A 21,523-nucleotide genomic window follows, 5' to 3' on the forward strand; every position below is an offset into this window, starting at 1 on the left:
ATGGTGGAGACGTCAGGCGCCAATCCTGGCAACCGAGCATCTTTACTTGGTCGCAAGTGGCTGATAGTCAGGTGTGAAATGCGCCTGGCGAATTTTGAACGCTGTTCAGAATCCATTCCTAATTATAATTTCCAGTGGTTCTTCTAGTTATGAACTTAATTCGTTCCGGAGATCTGTTCTTAACCTGAAACTGTTCTTAACTAGAGGTGTGCTTTCGCTAATGGGCTCTCTTGCTGCTGCTGCGCCACTGGCACACGATTTCCATTCTCATCCTGGGGCAAAGTTCTCAACTCGAGGTAACTCTTGCAGGTTAGCGGAGTTTGTAACCTGAAGTGTTTTTAACTCGAGGTACCACTGTATTAATAGCATTCAATCATGGTTGCATGCTAGTGGTGGCTTTGAAAAAAAAATGATTCTGCTTATGCAAGACAGGGCATCTGATTCTTGCTAATCCTTCCTACAGAATGCAGACTCCCATGCCCCTCAGGATTAGGGAGCTCTCTGGAACAGGATGTGGTACAGCACAGACAGGTGCACCTTGGAGTGGTGGCAACACTTCCGCTAGTGCAAAGCCACTACAGTACCTGGGTAGATCCCAATGTGAATACATTGCAATTTTTTGTCTGAATACATAATTGACACATAGTCACCTTTCATAAATTAAAAGCAAGCCTATTATAAACTCAGAAATCTGTTCTTCTGTCCAAAAGTACTACATATACAGGCCCTATATATTACTACAGGAAGACTCATAAGAATTGGATTCTTTGGATTCCAATAAGTTTCTAAGACTCCAACGAGGCCTGCTCCAGGCAGACTATCTCTATAGGGGCATCAGACAGTGTTTGCCCTGTGGGAAGGAAGAAGAGAGCAGGGGAGGAAGCAAAGGCAACAACAGGGCCTGCTCAAGTGAAATGCAGTAGGCATTACTAATTTGAAACTGGCTCTAAAAATCTCCAATCTATGTTATTACATCAGAAATTCAACGCAAAAATCTATTTCAGAGACGAAGCGTAAACATCCAATATTGAGAGTTGCAGTCAGTTCATATACCTCCTCTGTGAAACATGCATATAGTATAGTCCTGATCTCACATTTTCACAGCTATTTGGATATGGTAGCGTCTCAAAAGAGCATTCCCACATGGTTCAGAAGTAACATGAACAGCTACCCCAGGAACACAAGTTAACCAAGAATTTAATTCTAGATCAGAGTTCTGTATTAGCAGATTACTCATACTGAACCCATTGGAGGGACAGGGATTAGGATAATATTAAAAACAAACACTTATCACATGCTTAACTTTCATCAAAGGAGCAACAGGACTATAGTCCATGTGATCTCTGAAAATAAGCCAATGCTTCATTAAGTTCTAAAGACTACATAATTTTATGTTCCACAAATCATTTCTAAGCATTACTCAAAGTAGCTGCTAATGGCCATGTTGACATACACACCCCACTTCAGTTTTATAAACACTCTCTAAATTTTAAATTCCAGCAATATTTATCCAGAAGAAGGAAAACAAGGATGGAACCCAACAGTCTTTAGATTTAGATTTTAAGGTCCTTTTGCTTGGCGCTCTGTAAAGCAAGGTTGAGGAAACTTTTTTTCTGTCAAGAGCAGCATTCTCCAAGGGGCAATCTATCAGGTGCCACGTGGCAGCAGTGGGAATCGCCAGAGCTGAATTTTTCCTTTTCTGCCATAACTTTTCTCACCTTTCCATCCTCCTGGCCACTGGCATGAAATGAAGCCACAGTTCTAGGGGCCCAGATTGACCATCACACATATTGATAGCACTATATTAACATGCAGCAGCACTGCTTATAGTGCAGATGTAGAACCAGGGCCAACAGACAGCATGGCCAAATGGAGAAGGATTATGGAAGCTGCAGACCTACAACTGGAGCGCTACAGGTACCCAATCCCTAGGTTTACACAAATGGAGCCTCACACTTCCTCTTTGTAGATTGCCTCAGTCCACCACTGAGTATAACTGTAGGAAGCAGAACTGCAGAGTTCCAGAATATCCCCATACAACTTCCCCAGACACAATATTCTAGTATTATATATTCCTGTTCAGAAACTTGTAACCCAATATTGTCAACAGTACAGATGGTACACTACACTCAAATAACTTATATCACAGCAGCTGACACCTTTTGTCTCATTCTTGCGGTGGGATAGTATTGTTGAGGCAAATTAATTCATCAAAAAGTAGAATTGTTTTCTATTGCATTAGGTTGTCTCTATTCCTAGTTGCACACAAAGCACAGGAAAAGGAAAGCTGTGGCAGCAAAATGCATTTTTCTTGGGGAAAACTTTCATCGCAAAAAGGAGATAACTGCCCCATCCTGTTCTAGCCTTTCTATATCCTCTGCTATGGCAAGTGACTCTCATTCTCTTACTTGGGCTAGAGAATATTTCCCAGACAGCAGGAAGGAGCAAATTTTAGAATAGAGTGTTGTGAATAAGAGGAAAACTAGTCCCCTTGCTATGTAAATCCTTTTTACGTGATTCCTTCACCTTTGTCCAATGGTTATTATTTTAACGTTCTCTTGAACGTTGTATTATTTCCTCCTTGTCCCAATTATTGTATCTAAAACAAAATCGAAAATTTTGAGTTTGTTCCTGGTATGTTCCTGGTATGAGCTTTCGTGTTCCTGGTATGAGCTTTCGTGTGCATGCACACTTCTTCAGATGCACACGAAAGCTCATACCAGGAACAAACTCAGTTGGTCTCTAAGGTGCTACTAGAAAGAATTTTCGATTTTGTTTTGACTATGGCAGACCAACACGGCTACCCACCTGTAACTGTATCTAAAACAGTTCATTTTAAATCTCTCACTCTCTCTTTCAAAACTGCATGTGTCAAATTGTGTTTTCTGCTTAGTGTACACAAATACTCTAACAATTACAGGTAGGTAGCCTTGTTGGTCTGCCATAGTAAAAAAAAATAATCAAAAAAAAAATCCTTCCAGTGGCACCTTAGAGACCAACTAAGTTTGTTCTTGGTATGAGCTATCTGAAGAAGTGTGCATGCACACGAAAGCTCATACCAAGAACAAACTTAGTTGGTCTCTAAGGTGCTACTGGAAGGATTTTATTTTATTTTATTGACTCTTTAACAATGTTCAGTGACACAGTGGAAGTTTAATTTAGTTCCCGAATCTCTCTCAAGGCTCAGCTCCAGTAGTTTTAGCAGAATGAAAAGCAATTCCAAATGCTCAGCAGGCAGGGCAGAGAACTGTTGGCAATCTCTGACTCACAAGTTTTAAACATGACCTCATTCATTACCAGTTTTCACTGGCTGCTTTCTTTCCTTTCAAAGTGAATGTAGACTTGGAATTTCCAGTTGTAATAGCTGTAATACTAAAACAAGTAAATAATGAAGAGTTTCTTGAATAAAACCGTAAAAAGGTAAGCCACCACCCCACAATCTGCAATGCACAACACTCAATGGTTAGTATCTTCTCACAAGTGATGCAACTATTTTTAATTTGCTCCACCACATTTTGTAGGTTGCATGTGTTATATTAGGGAGTCAGCATCTGCCATTCTCTCTCTATGCCATTACTAGTGTGATTTTGGGGGATTCTTGAGATATTGCAAATGAAACAAATGGACAACATGACTGTAATTTGGCTCCATTTCACAGCATAAGTCAGTAAATTCGGTTCTCAGAATTGTCAGTTACAACTAGGCATGAACCAGATGCACTAAAGTGGGCAAGAAAGTGAGTACGCATGCATGCACAAGGGGGGAAGGCTGCATATACAATATACATTTAAAACTTGATCCACCCTTACTCCAGGAATCCTGTGAACTGCAGTGGTTAAGGATACTGCTAATTGTAGTTTGTGATAAGTAAACCAGTTCCCAGGATTCCTTGGTGGGTTGTGCTTTAGATGTATGATATACACACAAATATTTATGATGAGCTCACTTCATGCAAAGCATTGCAGATACTTGAAAAGCCATGATTTTAGATTCATGCATAATTAGCCAGCAGTCTTAACCCCACTTACTTTGGTGTAAGCCACTTTGGTTTCATGTCTGATTTTGAGTAGACATGGTTAGGCTTGCTGCCTAATCTCATGGAAGTTAGTGGGACTTACACTGGAGGAAAATTCGTGAAAATACAAATGCAGTGCCAACATTCTTTTCTGAATTTTAAGTACTGCAATTATTTCTCTTCCCTCCACCTCTTTTCCTTAACCAGTGACAACTGTCCATAGAACATTAAACTACAACTGTCTATAGAACATTAAACTACAGCATTGCCTTAAGTCAGGCATAGGCAAACTCGGCCCTCCAGATGTTTTGGGACTACAACCCCCATCACCCCTAGCTTAACAGGACCAGCGGCCAGGGATGATGGGAACTGTAGTCCCAAAACATCTGGAGAGCTGGGTTTGCCTATGCCTGCCTTAAGTATTGCAATTAGAATTCTTTCTAATTCTTTTAACGCTATTTTAGTGTGCTCAATATGGATACTCAAATCTTATGAAAATAAGTTTCTAAACTCAAACCATCCAAAGCCTCATTAACACCTGTGCAATAAATATGAGGGCTCATTGATTGATAACTCCATAATCTACAGTCATTCCAGATTGATCTCAACACATCAGGGTTCTTTCTCTCCACCTCAAAGTTAAAGCCATACCAGCCCATACCAACAAACTATATAATAGAAAGAAACAAATAAATCAACACTTACAAGCGGTAAAACCAACCACTGCCTAATTCATAACACAATCAGAGCAAGTCATACTGTAAGTCACAGGCTTCACGGCGACTATGCAAGCACAGGGTACTAAGTTTTGGATCTGCATCTTGTATCAGAAATGGACATACCAAATCTTCGAATAAGAAGGGCTACAGAATACACCATTGGCAAAACATTTAACTCTTCAATAACAAGGTGCAATAATTACACATAAATAATTACATGTTAATAATCAAGCCAGCTGGTAAAGCAGCCTTTAATTAGAAAGTTATTAAGTTCTGGTCAAGAGTTTTCTTTGATCTATTCCTCTCCCAGGAGCATATCCTAACAAAAACCCTATATCACATTTATTAGCAATCACCACCACCTTCCAAATACTGTACATGATTGAGAAATTAAGTGTATATAAACATTTTCTCCATTTTCCTTTAGCCTGCACACACAGAAGATAATGCTCTCTGGACACCTTTTATACGATCAGGAACTGTACAAGGATTTCCCCCCTTTTACATCAATTTCATTATTTACACATTCTAACATTTTAGGGAGATTTGCCTATCAACATCCACAATCTATCTATGGTACCCATGCTTTCTTTATTGGCAGTTCTTTACCCAGGTCATCCACAGCAATAAAAAGTTCCAAGCAGCTTGCATAAACTTGAACTCGGAATCCATTTTAATCCAAACCTTACACATATTCACAAGGAGCCAAGTCTCAGTTACAAGGGATTTAGACAAAAGAATGTGTATCAGACACATTCTACTTCAAAGATGACTGTTTAAATCCTTTACTAAGTATACAAGACAGGGGTGTTTGTTTGCAACATCCCAGCAAGGGAACAAGAACTTCTGGAAACAGGAGTCCAGGTGAGCTTGAGATCTGCAACATAAAAAACAATTGTGCAGATATGCAGAAGATGGGAGGAGTTAGGTTTTTGAAAGGAAGAAAGAACTTTGAACACAATAAACAACTGCAGTAGTTTACTAGAGGAAGAGTACAGTAAAAATTTACAACAGATACAAAAAGGCATTACGTTAAATGTTAATAGTAGTGCACCAGAATATGACAGAACCAGAGGCAACAGTGCAAAACTCACTACAGTATATGGATCCAAAATACAGTAAAAAGGGACACCACTACCACCTCCTCCTTCATAGTAACCCCAACCCTTGACAGACCAAAAACAAAACACCCCAAGCGGTTACTCCCGGTTCAAGACCCCTTTGTCGCTCGTCCCCGCTTAGGACCTCAGTACAGCGGGCGAGGCGGCGGGAGGAGAGCGGAGTATATTGCAACTAGAGCTTTACTCCTCCCTCCCTCCTGCGCTCAGAGCACATCCACGCAGCCAACTCGCATCACAAGCCGGGCTCGCCTGCCTGCCTGCCTGCCTGCAGCCTCATCCCGACCACAGGCAAGCAGGAGAACTAGGCCTCGGCTGCAGGGCGAGAGGATGCCGGCAGAAATGCCACGGGAAGAGCTACAAGGGAGGCTTTTAAGTTGCTGCCGCCTCCCTTGCACCCTTCAACTGGCGCGGGGGTTGAGGAAATCCCCTTGCTACCAATAAAACCTCCGCATCCGTGTCCCTTCGCCCTCGTCTCGAGGGGTGGCATTGTGGGGTGGGAAGGGTGGCGGGGAGGACGGGAAGATAAAACCGTTCCCCCATCTTCCTCCGTTCCCCCACCGGCCGCTTCCTCGGGCCGAGTCCCCGGGATTGGCAGCTCTGCGGCGGGCCCAGGAACCGGCCTTCCTGTTCACACTTGGCACAACATGGTCAAGCCTGCCTCTCTTCCAAAACGAGGCCAAGTGGATTTTAGATAGATAGATAGATATAAAAATAAAAAAGGTGGTGGTGGTGAAATGGGAGGGCGACGCGGTGTCCGGTATTCCCCCCCCTCCTCCTCCACACGGGGAGGTTCGTGCAAAAGAAAAGAAAATGGGGGGGAAGGGGGAAATCGTCGGAGGATGAGAAGGGGTGGGGGATAAATACGATAGATAGAAAACCGTCTTTTTCTCCCCTTCCTCCACCTCCGAAGCTCAGAGGCCTCCGACTTACTCTCGTTTAACACCTCCAGCAGCTCGGCGCAGCTCTCACACATTGTTCATTAACCAGCAGCAGCAGCCGCCGCCTCCTCCTCCCGACCATTGATCGATCCGCTCCCGGTCGCCGCTGATTGATTGATGGGATGGCGGTGTTGGGTGGGGGAGGTGTGCGTTGAGAGAGCGGGGATGGGGGGAGGGGCGGCTGTGACAGAAAGAGAGAGAGGGGGAAGGGGGGAAAGAAGGGGGTGGGGAGAGGAGGAGGAGGAACAACCGTGGAGGAGGAGGAGGATGTGTGTGTGTGTGTGTAAGTGGGTGTTGGTGGGGGGGGAAGAGAAACACAACAACTACGAGGTGGAAGGAGGGCGGGGGGGGCGGCGACTGCCCGATGCAAATGAGCCTGGCGGCGACGGAGAGGAGCGTGAGGGAAGGGGTGGGGGGAGAGGAGGAGGAGGAGGAGGTGGAGGAAGAAGAAGAGGTGGTGGAGGAGGGACGGCGAGTCACTCACTGGCTCCCAAGGCCTCCACGCGCCGCCATTTTGCTGAGGGGGAAGGAGGAGGAGGAGGAGGGCTGAGGGAAGGAGTGAAGGGGGGGGGAGGAGGGAACCTACGCGCACGCGCGCACACGCACGCACCTTCGGCCCCGGCTCGGGCGTTTCCGGGCCAGGGCTGCGGGAGACGAAGTGTGTGTGGGGGGGGTGGGTAGCAGCGGCGGCGGCGGCGGCAACGCCGGCGGAGGAGGCGGAGTTTCGAGTCCCCTCCTCTGGGCGGGGCGAACAGCGCGCGCGCGCGCGGGGTTAAGGCACGGAAGCGGGGGGGGGGATGGAGTTGGGCAGGTTAAAATGGCGCCGCGCCTCGCGCAAGGCGGAAAAAGCGTCCTGACGTCGCCGTCGCCGTCGCCGCCCACTCCCTCGGAGGGAGTCGGTGCGTCTGCGCGCGCTCCTCGCAAAAAAAAAACGGGCTCCTGCGCTCTCTCTCGGATGAGGAGAGGCCGGGGCGCCAGGAGGAAGAGGAAGAAGAAAGCGACTATTAATGTAAATGTTTTGGATTGTCAAAGCCCTGCTTGGGGGGGGTGGGGGTAAACTCGATAAATTAAAATTATACACACAGCCATACCAGAAGTTACGCCGCCTTTGCTCTCAGGCCATGGTGCCAGAATTACCCCTTTCACCCCACTCTTAAACAAAACAAAACAAAAAATGCACACGAAAGCTCATACTCTTGCAATACCTAACTTAGTTGGTTTCTAAGGTGCTACTGGAAAGAATTTTTTATTTTATTTTGTTTTGACTATGGCAGACCAACACGGCTACCCACCTGTAGCTTAAATAAACAAGGCCACCTTTAGCTCCATGGGTTTGACCAGTCCTGTCAAAAGCCCCGTTCAGCTCAGCAGCAGGGAGCTTACTCAGAAGTAAGCATGCAAAGGATGACTTTGACAAGGAGCCCTTGACTGGATGCAGTTAAAACTCCAGCCCCCACCAGCCAGCAGGGATGGCCAGTTATTATTTATTGAATTTATATACTGCTTTATACCCCGAGTTCTCAAGGCGGTTTACAGAACAAAATCAAAATATAAAACCACAAAATACATAATCAAAATAAAAACAACCACCCAATAACACCCTCCCTCCCCCATGGCCAGAGATAATGGGAGTTGTAGTCGGGCAAAAGATCAGGAAAGATTCCCAGGCTTTATTCCCAGGTATGAGGTGTCACTGCATGAGGCAGTGAAGGATAGGCGTGCCTGGCGTGCTCTGGTCCATGGCGTCACGAAGAGTCGGACACGACTGAACGACTGAACAACAACAACATGAGGTGTCATACATGGTTCCTTCTTTTCTACACCCCTTTCCTGCATGCTCCCCATTTTATCCTCAGAATAACCCTGTGAGTTAAATTTATCCCTTGGCATTCAGGGCTAAACTTCACTGGAGTCACCTATCAGAACTGGAAGATTCGTGTTGCAAATGGGCTGAGGGTTGCTGATCTCTTTCGCATTCATATGTTTCTGACTTCCCATCACTTCCCCTCTCCCCAAAATACAAAAGTATTTCATCTGAGCTGCAGGGTAAAAGGGATTTCGTTTTAATCCCAAATGCATTGCTTTGTCTTAATCCTTGCAGCAACCCTGTAAGGTTCAGTACAGGTTGAGGACATGGTGGGGGCTGTGAAGGACCGGGGCATGGGCACCGTTTGCTTATTTTAAACTATTTCTATGCCACATTAATATTTTCAAATATTAATCTTTAAGCAGGGTACAACAATTAATAAAAATATATATATTACCAAAAAACCTCACTAAAACTATTATTATTTATTATTATTATTCTTGCAGTGAGAAGTACTATCTCACAATTTGCTGCAGCGCATTTCCCCTATCACTTTCCTTACTGCAAAAAGTATTTTGGGGAAGTGGGTTTGTTGCACTATACTTTTAATTGTGCAACCTGAACTCGCTGGCATGTGATCGAACCCCACTTGAGAAATACCCTTAGTTCATGGCAGATACGAGATTTGAAAGCAAGGACATCCCAATTAGAAACCATCTCCTAGTTTAGTGCCATGCTCCAGGTAGGACTGAATACCATAATATTCAGATCTGGCTCTGGGTTGTATGTTATGAGTATTGACTCAAAGCAAGCCCTGCTTGTCCTTTGAGACCTGACCTCTTGGCACACAGACCTAAACCAAATCATAAATTTGGTGCAGGAATCCATATGTTACATGGTATTACGTGCAATTGGAAGGATCTTATAATAGGCAGTGTTTTGTGTGCACACATTTAGCTTTTGAAAATGAAGTTCAGGGGTGGTATTGGCATTCTCTGTAGTGGCCATTAAGTTTTGGAACTTCATGTATACATCTTTAGGCGCCAGGCAAAAGCGTTCCTCTTCAACCTGGCCTTTGGCTGATCAATGTTCTATAGCCTTTTTAATGTATGGAAGAGGGTTTTGCTTTGCTTTCTTTTTTAAAAAAATATGCTTTTATCCTGTATTTTTATCTTGGGAACTGCCCTGAGATCTTCGGACGAAGGGTGGTATATAAATTTAATTAATTAAAATAAAACAAATAAGCCCCCTTCCCACAGAGGTTTGTCTGGCATCTTCCTTATACAGCTTTCAGTGACACACCTGTTTACCCTGGCTTTTGATACCTGTGATGTATATATTTTAATGACCCGCTTTATTTCTGTTTTAAACTGTTTCAGACACTGTTTTGATTGCTGTAATCCACCCTAGGATCATAGGGTGAAGGGCAGGGAATCAACAATTTCCTATGCCTGTTTCACATCCCAAATACAAACATGTCCAGGTCTCCATTGGGACATTAATCCTAAACATGTTTACTCACAAGTAGGTTTTCACTGTGTTCAATGGAACCTACCTTCAGGGAAGTATGAATATTAGAAGATTGCAGCCTTAATATGGGCAAGATAGGGAGAGGCCAGCCTCTGATAGTGGCATTATGGCAACCAATTAGGTGCAGTTGGCAGGTAAGCTCTACAATCCAGGTACAAATTCAGAATGTGCCAGTAGCAACCTGTGCATATTAGGAGAGAAAGTACAGTGCATACTACTAAACAGGTACAGCCGGAAGTACAGTTCATCCTGTTTGCTCCAACTACTTTTTGACATTGTTCCAGTAAGGCACAGAGCCAGCACATGTAATTGCCCTAATTAGGTTTTTTACTTTAAAGCATTTATACCTAACTCGTTAGCCAAGAAAGCTTCCAGAATGACTTATAAAAATCAGTAGCAAGACATTCCTTGCCCTCAGGCTTACAGTGTAAAGGACATGGCACATGAGGGGAAGGGGAAGAGGAGGGAAGAGGAAAGAAGCAAGCTCAGGCACCAGCTTGTAACATTACAGTGTGATATCCAAGTAACTCACACTCAGTAAGACTTGCTGAAATCAAGACTTCATTCTACTGATTTACTCAGAGCATGACTAATGCTCCGAATATTACCATCTTTTTGTGACCATAATCACTGGTATGGAGAACCAGCACCTAATCTGCAGGTTCTGGTTATCTTGGGGAGCAGCAACCATCACTCTTCCCATTTAACTCTGGAAGCAGAGCAGGATTTCAGGGAATTGACTTGTCTTGATAGCAGCTGCAATGCTCCCAGGAGGGAGCTTGATCCGTCATCTATGCTCTGGTAACCTCTAGGTTAGAACACTGTTAAAATGTCCGGCTGCCTTTGAAGATGGTTCAGAAACTTCAGCTGGTATAGTTTTCAGCAGCCATGTTGCTGACCAGGAAAAGATGGCTTGGGCATATTACACCAATCCTGGTCCAAATGCGCTGGCTGCCAGTTAAGTTTCCAGGCCCAATTCGAAGTGCTAGTTTTGACCTCTGAAGCCTTAAATGGCTCAGGACTGCAATGCTTCAAGGACCACCTCTCTATAAACCACCCTGGACTCTCGTGATCATCATCCAAGGCTCTTCTTTGTGTGCTTCCTCCACGAGAGGTCTGGATCGTGGTAGCATGAGAATGGGCCTTTTCTGTAGTGGCTCCCCGTTTGTGGAATGCTCTCCCCAGGGAGGCTCCCCTGGTGCCTTTACTACATATATCTAGGTGCCAGGTGAAAATATTATTTATCTATAGCCTTTTAAATTGTTTTCTTTTTCTGGGGCGGAGGGCGGAAATTGGTTTGTATCTCTAACCAGCCTGGAAAGGTTGTCAAGGTGGACCTCTGCCAGGAACTGCTGGAATCTGTCACTGCCCCTTGCGGTTAGACCCTAAAGTGCTGGTGGCAGCCTTCTAAGACTGAGTGAAGTACAGGCGAACCACACCTTTAAGTGAAAATGCATATATTTGAAACACCATTTAAAAAGTCTGCAAACACCCTGTTCCGTGGCCCCCCTCCTTTTGTGACATTGTTGGGTCACAAAAATGTGCTTCTGCTATGTGTTTGCCACAATGTATACAATGCCCAGAGTTTATGCAGATTCTCCATTACTCACACTTCCTACAACGTTCATTATTTGCTTCTCGTATTACCGTATATACCCAAGTATAGGTTGACCCGAATATAAGCCGAGGCACCTAATTTTACCACAAAAAAACTGGGAAAACTTATTGACTCCAGTATAAGCTGAGGATGGGAAATGCAGCAGCTACTGGTAAATTTCAAAAGTAAAAATAAATACCAATAAAAGGCTTGGAAAGAAAGGGAGGGCTCAGGGGGCATATTGTGGTTATGTTTCAGGGGGGCAAGGGGAATATTTTGGGAAGGTTTCAGGGGGGAGGGGCAGATTCTAGGATGGATTAAGGGGGAAGGGGCAGATTCTGGGAAGGTTTCAGGGGTGGGTGGGGCATATTTAGGGAGGGCATCAGGGGCAAGGGGGCATATTCTGGGAAAGTTTCAGGGTGGGCAGTTTCTAGGGTGGACAGAGCTGGGATGGGGGCAGGGGTTAAGAGAGAAGGCTTGGAAAGAAAGGGTCTCTTACAGGGAGGGCTCAAGGGGTGGGGCATATTCAGGGAGGAATTAAGGGGGGAAGGGGGTAGATTCTGGGAAGGTTTCAGGGTGGGCAGTTTCTATGGTGGACAGAGCTGGGATGGGGGTAAAAGCAACAGACTCTCTGGGGCTGAGCCAGCTCGTGTGCCTGCTCAACACTCCTCCCCCCGCTGTTGCCACCTGTTACCCTTCGGGGAGGGCAGTGTTTCAGGATGCTGCTCAGCCACCGCTGCCTTGCAAGAGCAGGGATCGCAGCCACGGTTGGAGAGGCACAGCGCTGTGCTTCTCCCCACCGCGGCTCCGATCCCAGCCCTTGCAAGAGGCAGATGATGGTGGCGGGAGCAGCGACCAAAATGGGCTGCTCCTTCCCCTGCCACCACCTGCCTCACTTGAGTATAAGCCGAGGGCAGGTTTTTCAGCACAAAAAAATGTGCTGAAAAACTTGGCTTGTACTAGAGTATATACGGTAATTTATTTTGTCCTCCACTGTGTCCACACCTGCCATCTTAGGCATATGATGCAGACTGATTTCAAGTAGTATGCTGTGCAAAAAGTTTTTGTTGAAAACAGAAGTCGTCGTAGCACTTTGGAACCTCAATCTAGTTTTAGTATTTTATACCAAGCATTAAAAGCACTTGAATTTGATTTAAGTGTTATTTTGCTTTGATAGGTACTAAAATGAAGAATTTCCAACTAAAAATTCTGAATGGATAATAAAGGCACAATACAACTTTATTTTGATATTCAAATTTTATATAAAAAGATTAACACTAATCATCTACCCTCATTTTCTTGTAACAACGGCACATGAATGTTGCATTTTAAAAAAAGTAGTGAGACAGTCTCAGGACTGTAGGCAACATGGAAGCCACCCGTCCCAGGAAAACCAAGACAAAGTTGGCATTTCATATACAGAAGAGAAATTCTGGAGATATGTTAAGCAAAAGTAACATTGATACTGCCAAATGTTAATTTTTTTGTTTTTGGTCATATTATACACTGCTTGAGAAGAGCCACAAAAACTCGGGTTAAAGGGGGAAAAAGACAATGCTGGGTAGGCCATTTCAAGAGACGTGTTGAAAACCTACGTTTAAAGAACTAATTTGCAGAGCCACTCTCCTGCAGAGGAAGGTCCCACAGCCATTATGGGAGTCCCTGGCAGGTCTTGCAGGGTCCGTAACGGGATTCTTCTGCTACTCTAAATTCTACTTGAATTTTAAGGTGATCAGAGCGTTTAATCCAATAAAAGAATAAAGCCAAGGAAAGGAAAATAAATGTAAACCAAGTTTATTTTGCTTTTTAAGTAGTGTTCTTAAAGCACTACAGCATGGTAAACAATGTAATTAGTAGAAGTCATCTCCAAAGCCAGAATTCTTCTTTAATGAGCTTGTTAAAAAGATGCAGCCTAGTCTAACAGGATAAATATTTTAACCATTTCACTTCGAGTTAATGAAGGCTCACAAATGAGCAACACTCCTCATTGAGGAAAACAAAAAGCTGTTGTCGACAAAGCGACAGCACACACACAAAAACAAAAGAACTGTGTAAAAATAACTAACTGTACTGTGTTCCCATACTCTCTTTTTCCAAGTTGCTTTACAATGGGATGATATGCACATGATCTTGCTGCAAACTTGCCATACAACTTGCAAATATCAGTAAGCCTAGCCTTGCCACTCAGCCCAAAAGCTGCTCATGTCTGATGCAGCACTCACCATCCTATACCTAACAACTAATCTGATGGACTTTACTTATTTACCCTTTTCTTCTAGACTGCAGGACAGGCTAGTAAGAAAGTGTTCCCTAATTGAAAAAAAAAAATCTGTGTTCTAACTGGAAAATGTATAATTTTGCAATAGACTTTACAAGTTATATGTTTTGCCTCTTTTACCCTTAGCCACAAAATGGGCATGAAGTGTTTTTTTATTTTTAAAATGCCTTAATTTCCAACTTCATGCAAATCTAAATAAAGATGACCAAAACAAAAAAGCTTAAACAATGGAAGGATATTTCACAGAAAATTTCTTATACAAAAACACATAAGAAAAAAGGGCCACTAGGTGACATCTTAAATTTACAAATTGGCATCATTTTGGTCAACAAATATCCAAGTCCTGTTTTCTTTTACAACAAAGCAGCTGTACAGAAAGAAAACAGTGCAACTGGTTATTTTTTAATCACACATTTCCTCAGGAATTTCATGTGGATTAAGGATGCCAGGGACAGACATCTGAAGTTTGTGTTTCTCCTCCTGAGCCTGTCGAAGAGCTGTCTCTCTTTCTTCCAGGAATAAGTCAGACGTGTCTTCACCTGCAAATTCCTGTGGGAATAAAGCAGATGAGAAAATACATTATAATCCAAACATCTGGCAAAGATCATCAAAAGCTAGAAAGGCAGTTATGATGCAAAGTTTCAGAACTTGGAGATATGTATGATAGAGAATATGATAATTTTAATTTTATGCAATCATTTGTTTAAAAACCACACTCAAAGAGTACCCTTATTGGCACCTGCATGTTTGAAACAGAACAGTGACTTCACATGTTAGAAAGCAGATGCCACAATTAGTGCAGATCCCCTTTTCATACCCTGATAGTTCTGCCCTTAAATTTTTGGTCCTCCAACTCAATCACCCCCAAGTCTCCTGTTCCCTTACGTGATTCCAACTACTCTCCCTTGCTTGTCCTTCCATCCAAGTCTATAAACAGTCGTACCTCGGGTTATGGCCGCTTCAGGTTGCGTGTTTTCGGGTTGCGCACCACGCCGAACCCAGAAGTACCGGAAAGGGTTACTTCTGGGCTCGGCCTTGCACATGTGCAGAAGTGCTAAATCACGCTTCGCGACCTGCGTGTGCGAAGACATGGTGCTGCGGGTTGCGAACGCGCCTCCCGCATGGATCGCGTTCGCAACCCAAGTGTTCGCTGTAGTGCTCCCTCTCTTTTATTACATGTTGTCAAAGCCTACCTCTTCCATAAAACCTTTGACTGAACCCTTTAGTTTTGTTTCAGCAGAGGGTGGGAGGGCAAAGTTAGCGTAACTGCATTTACATTTATTCTTCCCCCATTTTTGCCCTTCTACCGCGTCAAAAAATTAAAATGAAAGCTTTTTAAGGCAAGTACTTGTCATTTTGCTTAAGACTACTCCTTAAAGCTAAATTATGTGTTATTTTCTTTAACTGAAGAGCAAATAAAGAAAAGCACACAATCACAGGGCTATATCATACTAGATGGATGGGCATTTCATGCATCCTTCCCATGAGGAAGTCTCCCTGCAGGTTGGAACAAGAAACTAAAGTTACCCCAGCACTTTAGAAGTTGGCTACCTTTACCAATATGACCAAATTCACAGCCTCAATATAGCAAATAGAGAGCTTTTGTTTTGTAAAATCATCTAGCATGTGACGGCATACCAACCAATGAAGCATGACAGAAACTAGCAATACATAGGTCTCAACTAAAAAAATAACCCCACAATTTAGTCTACTTCAAGTCCCACATGCATTCAGAGTGCGAGAGGAAATTCCAGACATACCTTTATCTGTACCAGGAAGTCCCTAAGGTGTTCCTTGAAAGCAGGAATATCCTGATTTAAACTGAAGAGTCCTGTTACAAACAGTTTAACCTGTGCACTGAAGTAATAAAAAAGAGACACACAGAGAAGAGCAATTAAGACCACTAGTAGTTGCACTCAAGTTCTATTTAACTTTTTAAATTCTAAACACACTTACTCTTGAAGGTGAGGAAATGCAGATTTAAGGAGATTAGCAACATACTCCTGAATAAACATTTGGTTGCTCACTGGATTTCCAGGGTTTAGAGGAGTACTTATTTTTCCTTCTTCTACTAAGTTGAACATGTATGCAAGAATTGATGCATGCATCGTCAAACCTGGTGAAAGTACACAAAGGAGAGTAACATTCAGATTAGAATGTATACAGTAACTGAACTCACTGTAGCTCAAGCCGTACAGGTCTTCCATCCCACTCCACAATTACTTACCAGCAGTGTGAGACGTGTCTGTTACAACAGAGAAAATGTGCTGAAGAATGTCACAGAAATAAGTCTGGTAAAAACTCTGGGCAGCAGCTTCTTCTTGTGCAACATTTTGTAAAAGTGTATAAAGGATCTGAAGGCCTATAAGAAAGTACATGAAGCTATTAAAATTTTTAGTGTCTATAGACGTTATACATTCTAGAAACCAAGTGAAGTGCATCAAGTATATGAGCTACATACAGAAGCAAGTAAGTTATTAGTCAGAGAATTCCACTATTTAAATTAAATAATCAGACTCATGACTATCACATTTAAAATCCACCAAACCTGGACTCACTAGAATTTCCATAAATTCTTGAGGGAAGCTTAAAATCAAGTTTCAAATCTGTTAGGCAGGTATACAGAACAGCCTCTTTTCAGAAATAGGTAAGAACAGGCATCCCCAAACTCAGCCCTCCAGATGTTTTGGGACTACAACTCCCATCATCCCTAGCTAACAGAACCAGTGATCAGGGATGATGGGAACTGTAGTCCCAAAACATCTGAAGGGCCGAGTTTGGGGGTGCCTGGGTAAGAATCTACATGCCCACATGTTCTTGGCAGAGGAGGATAGTTCGGCACAACTAGCTGACTTACTCAAACATAAGAGTTCAGAAAATTAGGGTAAGTCACCTGTATCTGCAACGTTTCTCATTGTGTGCTTGAAAGCCCAAATGATAGAATCCAGTACGAGTTTGAACTGTGCAGGTGGGATGGCCAGGAATGCTGGGAAGCAATGGGAGTTTACTGCTTGTAGTAGCAAGAAAAAGTTTGTTCTGTGTTCAGGATATTCTTCAAAGTCCTAATGTCAGAGGAAGGAGAAAACAGGAAAAACAACAACAACGTAAGCTACACAATATAGTCTGGCCAAAACAATTTTTTAGAACTTCACATTACTTTAAAAAAGCACCCCAAAGTAAAATAATCCAGGGCAGCAGCTGCACAACAGCCGCCACAATTGTTTAAGAGCCCAAACCTAATTTTGAATGAAGTTTCAAAACAATTCAAATCATGGTTTGATTTACAAGTTTTCAGCACTAGTGTGTACCTGAGGCAGACCAAAACTTCAAACTATGCTCTAGCCTAGTTTAATCTACACTTTTTAACAATGGTTAAAACAATTGTTTCCTTAAAGTTGCTTCCAAAGAATGAGTTAATACAGCGAGAAATGAACGGAGAACTGTCAGAACATTTTTTTGCTCAGTTTGAAGTTCTGGTATGCTTATTCAGGCAGAGATAGGTACCCCTGCATATGTGTTCAGGCTTAAGTATTTTGTCTTTACTTTTTACGGAAAGGCAACCAGTAAGTTTTTTTAGTAAGGTTCCTTCTTACGATTTTATTTCCACCTCCAAGAAGAATAGCTCTAACAGTCACTACATGGCAAGCCTCTTCATGAGCAGCAGCCTATAAATGCTTCACACATACACTTACAAGGAACACTACAATTTCAAACAGAGACAACTGAATGTGGTTCACAGCAGTGAAGAAACTCGAGGCATTCCTGTTTGTTGCAGGACTTGGTGAATTACCTTATTGATCATATTTAACGTGCATTCAAAGACAGCATCAAATATCTGAGGTATTTCACCAGTAATGTGTCCTCCCAGCTTGTTTACTATGATAGCCATTGTACTAAGCACTTCAGGCTCTCTGGCAGCTGGAACATTCCTCTGGTAATCAATAAGAACTGCGTCCAGCAAAGGCGGAACAAAGTTTTCAGCTACCTAAAGAAAGAAAAACAGTTGTACTGTAACACAAGGCCTACTATACGTTTGAGTGTGCATTGGCCATTCATTGAGGTTGCTGACACTTGAGAAGTCCACTTACCATCTGAGGATCATTGGATCTGCTCACCCAGCCAGAAATTAGTTTTAAAGTTTCCCTTTTTACTGTTCTCATACTTCTGATCAGAGGTTGCTTCGTAACCATTTCTCCTGGAAGAGTTTGAGGTCAGTTACAACCCAGGAATACATACTTCGTAAAACAATTCAAAAATATTTTTACCCTCCCTTTCCACAGAACGTTCAAGGTAACTACCCATCTAAAACCAATAAGACAACGAACAGAAATATGGCAGATAAAATCCAGGGCAAAGCAAGCAGCTGTCAAAACCCTGTAAAAATAAATTTGAACTTTAAACAGCAATTTTCCAACAGAACAATTTCAAAATCCAGTATTAAGGTCACAAGAAATTCATATAAACTCCAAAACATTTATAGAAACAAACGTCTTAACTTAAGCAGAGGCCAGATGGGCATGTGCCATGTATTATTTAGTTGAGGTTACTGCATTGCAGGGAGGGGGGATTGGACTAGATGACCCTCAGGGTTCCTTCCAACTCTACAATTCTACGTTAGGGTAAAAGTTCTGACCCTTTTATTACAGGGGCTACTGGACAGCATAAACCATCCTTAGTACAAATCCCACCTCCCTCCCCACTCAATCCTGTGAAGGCTTTCCTCAACACTGACTTTAACCATAGTTAATCTATTTTCAAACACCCTGATGATCTCTCCCAGCGGCTTCATGTAGATGTTGAAAAGCATGGGGGAGAGGACGGAACCCTAAGGCACCCCACAAGTGAGAGCCCAGGGGTCTGAACACTCGTTCCCCAACACCACTTTCTGAACATGGCCCAGGAGGAAGGAGCGGAACCACTGTATAACAGTGCCCCCAGCTCCCAGCCCCTCAAGACGGTCCAGGATATTATGGTCGATGGTATAAAAGCTGCTGAGAGATCCAGCAGAACTAGGAAACAGCTCTCACCTTTGTCCTTAGCCCGCCAGAGATCATTGACCAGCGCGACCAAGGCAGTTTCAGTCCCATGATGAGGCTTGAATCCCGAATAGAAGGGATCCAAATGGTCCGCATCTTCCAGGTGTGCCTGGAGTTGTTCAGCAACCACCCGCTCAATCACCTTGCCCAGGAATGGAAGATTTGAGACTGGGTGATAGTTGGCCATATTGGCCGGGTCTAAATATGTTTTTTTAAGAAGCGGGTTTGGGAAGGCTCCCTCACAGAGAGAAGCATTCACCACCCCACGGAGCCCATCACCCAGCCCTTCCCAACTAGCTTTTATGAGCCAGGATGGGCAAGGATCAAGGAGACAGGTGGTTGGTTTCACTCATCCACATCCTCGGAGGTAACAGAGCACTCTCCTGGCCCGGCCCTGCTCCCATGGTGGAGTCTACCTCTTTCCGAATCTGAGCGACTTTATCTGCAAAAAACTTTGCAAAATCATTGCAGGAGATCATGCAGCCCGTACCGGGCCCTGATGGAGCAGGTGATTCTGTTAAATTGCGAGCCACTTGAAAAAGTCTCCTGCTGATGCTTTCTGCAGGTGCAATAAAGGTGGAGAAGATTTTCTTCGCTGTCGCTATCGCCACTTGGTAGGCTCAACACTGAGCTCTCACCCGTGTCTGGTCAGATTCAGAATGTGTTTTCAGTTCAGCCTGAAATGCGATCGGTTCTCCATGCGATCGGAGAGGGCACTTAGGAGCCAGTCATTATACAGTATTAGATCTCACTCCATTGAATCTGAGTTGTAAGACACTCCGAATACTTATGTTAAAGCCAGTAATACTCACCGTTTGCCTGAATAGCTGCAGAAATGTTTTCACTGAGGCACTTGTACACATTCAGCATATCCAAGTAGATTCTGCCCAGCTGAATCACAAAGGGATGCCCAACAGCTTTACACGCCCGCACATTTGTTTTCAGAATGCTCCCCAATTGCTTAACAGTTTCAGAGTCCTTTAGGATATCAACGTTCTGTGGAACAGAAGTAAACCATGTATGTATATAGATAGATAGAGATACATACATACATAAATGTAATAATAGTAATAAATTAATTAATTATCCTGCTCCTTCTTCCTGGCCAGCATGAAAATAGTCTGCTGGTTCGGGGGGGGGGGGGGGAGAGGGGGAGAGGGGGAGAGAGAGAGAGAGAGAGAGAGAGAGAGAGAGAGAGAGAGAGAATTCCTTCCTCCATTCCCAGCGCAGAAATGGCAGGCTGATAAAGCCATGCTTTTTCTATTAACTAATTAATTACATTTGGATACTACCCTATACCAGTAGATCCCAGGGTGGTTCTTCTATCAGCTGCATTTGTAACCTGTTCAAGTTTTTCTTTACTAGCCTGCATTTTGCTTATTAGTAGGGTGGTAGCAGCTTGTGAGTTTGGGGTGGGACAGTGCTTAAGGCGGCTGCCTTTAGCCAAATTAGCTGATGCCTCTCTCACACACATAGCAAATGTTCTCATATTTCGCACCACAATGCCATAGAATTCTACCACAGTCTTGGAAGGCAGGTCAATCTTATTTCAGCACTGCCTACCAAAGGATGGTTCCAAATTATATGCATAAAGCTAGTAATGACATGCTTCATCAGCCTTCCGTGAACTGGAATTATATATATATGCTCTATGAAGGTTGCTACAATTTTGCTATGGTGAAGCAGAAACTGCAAGTTACACGAGGCCAAACGGTAAAACTGCAAGTAATATTAATGTGTTTTACACCCATACATGGAATGAAATAGCTCGTGTAACTTTACACATCTCAGGGCAATAAAACCTTTGAAAATTGGAAGTAAATTATTTGAAGCAGCACTGATTTGGGTGACCACTGCCACGGCAGCCATTTTGTGACTGGTCATGCCTTCATGGCAGCCATTTTGTGGTGGCTCACATGGCACACTCACATATGCAAGTGTCTCCGTAGGTTCAAAATAAAGAAAACCCAATAGAGAATATACTTACTTTTGTGGCCTGTTGAATTATGCTGTCCCATACTTGATTAGGGAGTAACATGTATTTCTCTATCAAATGCTCTTGTACCGTCTGGTCAGTCTGTGCTCCAATCATGTATCCAACTGCTTCGTAGAAAGTGTGCACCTAGTTGAGGTATCAAATGTACCAAAACATATAGCTTAATATGCTTAAATATGATAAGCCTATACATGCATTTCAGACTGGTATTTAAAACAGGTGCATTTATTTAAATTATGTTCAACGGTGAAGCTGCATGTTCTTCTAAAACGTGAATTATTGCTCAAAAATAAGTAGGGCTTTTTTAGGACAACTTAAAAACACAACCAAGGCGTCAGACTTCCCACTATGGAACAAAGTCTACCTACATTACTATGCAGAAAATTTGGCATTTATATAGCTATCTAGATGTGAATGCTGCAGGACTATTTTGGGCAGAGGAGAACCTAACAGCAAATCAGCCAGTTGCAGCCTGCCACTGCTTTC

At 43.3% G+C, this 21,523-nt stretch overlaps 2 protein-coding genes across 5 annotated transcripts in view; both read right to left on the minus strand.

Moving 5' to 3' along the window:
* USP34 (ubiquitin specific peptidase 34) overlaps window positions 1-6,947 on the minus strand; it is a 103,747-nt gene extending 96,800 nt beyond the window's left edge. For both annotated transcript variants that reach the window (XM_033145143.1, XM_033145144.1), the window contains exon 1: window positions 6,786-6,947. In XM_033145143.1, coding sequence (XP_033001034.1) covers window positions 6,786-6,828 — 43 coding nt within the window. In that variant the 5' untranslated portion in view covers window positions 6,829-6,947. The remainder of the gene's footprint in view (window positions 1-6,785) is intronic.
* Window positions 6,948-13,500: 6,553 nt separating this feature from the next.
* Window positions 13,501-21,523, minus strand: part of XPO1 (exportin 1) — a 37,876-nt gene continuing 29,853 nt past the window's right edge. For all 3 annotated transcript variants that reach the window (XM_033145145.1, XM_033145147.1, XM_033145146.1), the window contains 9 exons: window positions 21,029-21,163; window positions 19,854-20,037; window positions 18,094-18,200; window positions 17,796-17,990; window positions 16,899-17,067; window positions 16,233-16,367; window positions 15,962-16,121; window positions 15,766-15,862; window positions 13,501-14,554 (listed from right to left, as the gene is read on the minus strand). In XM_033145145.1, the coding sequence (XP_033001036.1) occupies window positions 14,408-14,554; window positions 15,766-15,862; window positions 15,962-16,121; window positions 16,233-16,367; window positions 16,899-17,067; window positions 17,796-17,990; window positions 18,094-18,200; window positions 19,854-20,037; window positions 21,029-21,163 (1,329 nt within the window). In that variant the 3' untranslated portion in view covers window positions 13,501-14,407. The remainder of the gene's footprint in view (window positions 14,555-15,765; window positions 15,863-15,961; window positions 16,122-16,232; window positions 16,368-16,898; window positions 17,068-17,795; window positions 17,991-18,093; window positions 18,201-19,853; window positions 20,038-21,028; window positions 21,164-21,523) is intronic.

Source organism: Lacerta agilis, chromosome 3 (assembly GCF_009819535.1).
Source record: "Lacerta agilis isolate rLacAgi1 chromosome 3, rLacAgi1.pri, whole genome shotgun sequence".
Taxonomy (NCBI): domain Eukaryota; kingdom Metazoa; phylum Chordata; class Lepidosauria; order Squamata; family Lacertidae; genus Lacerta; species Lacerta agilis.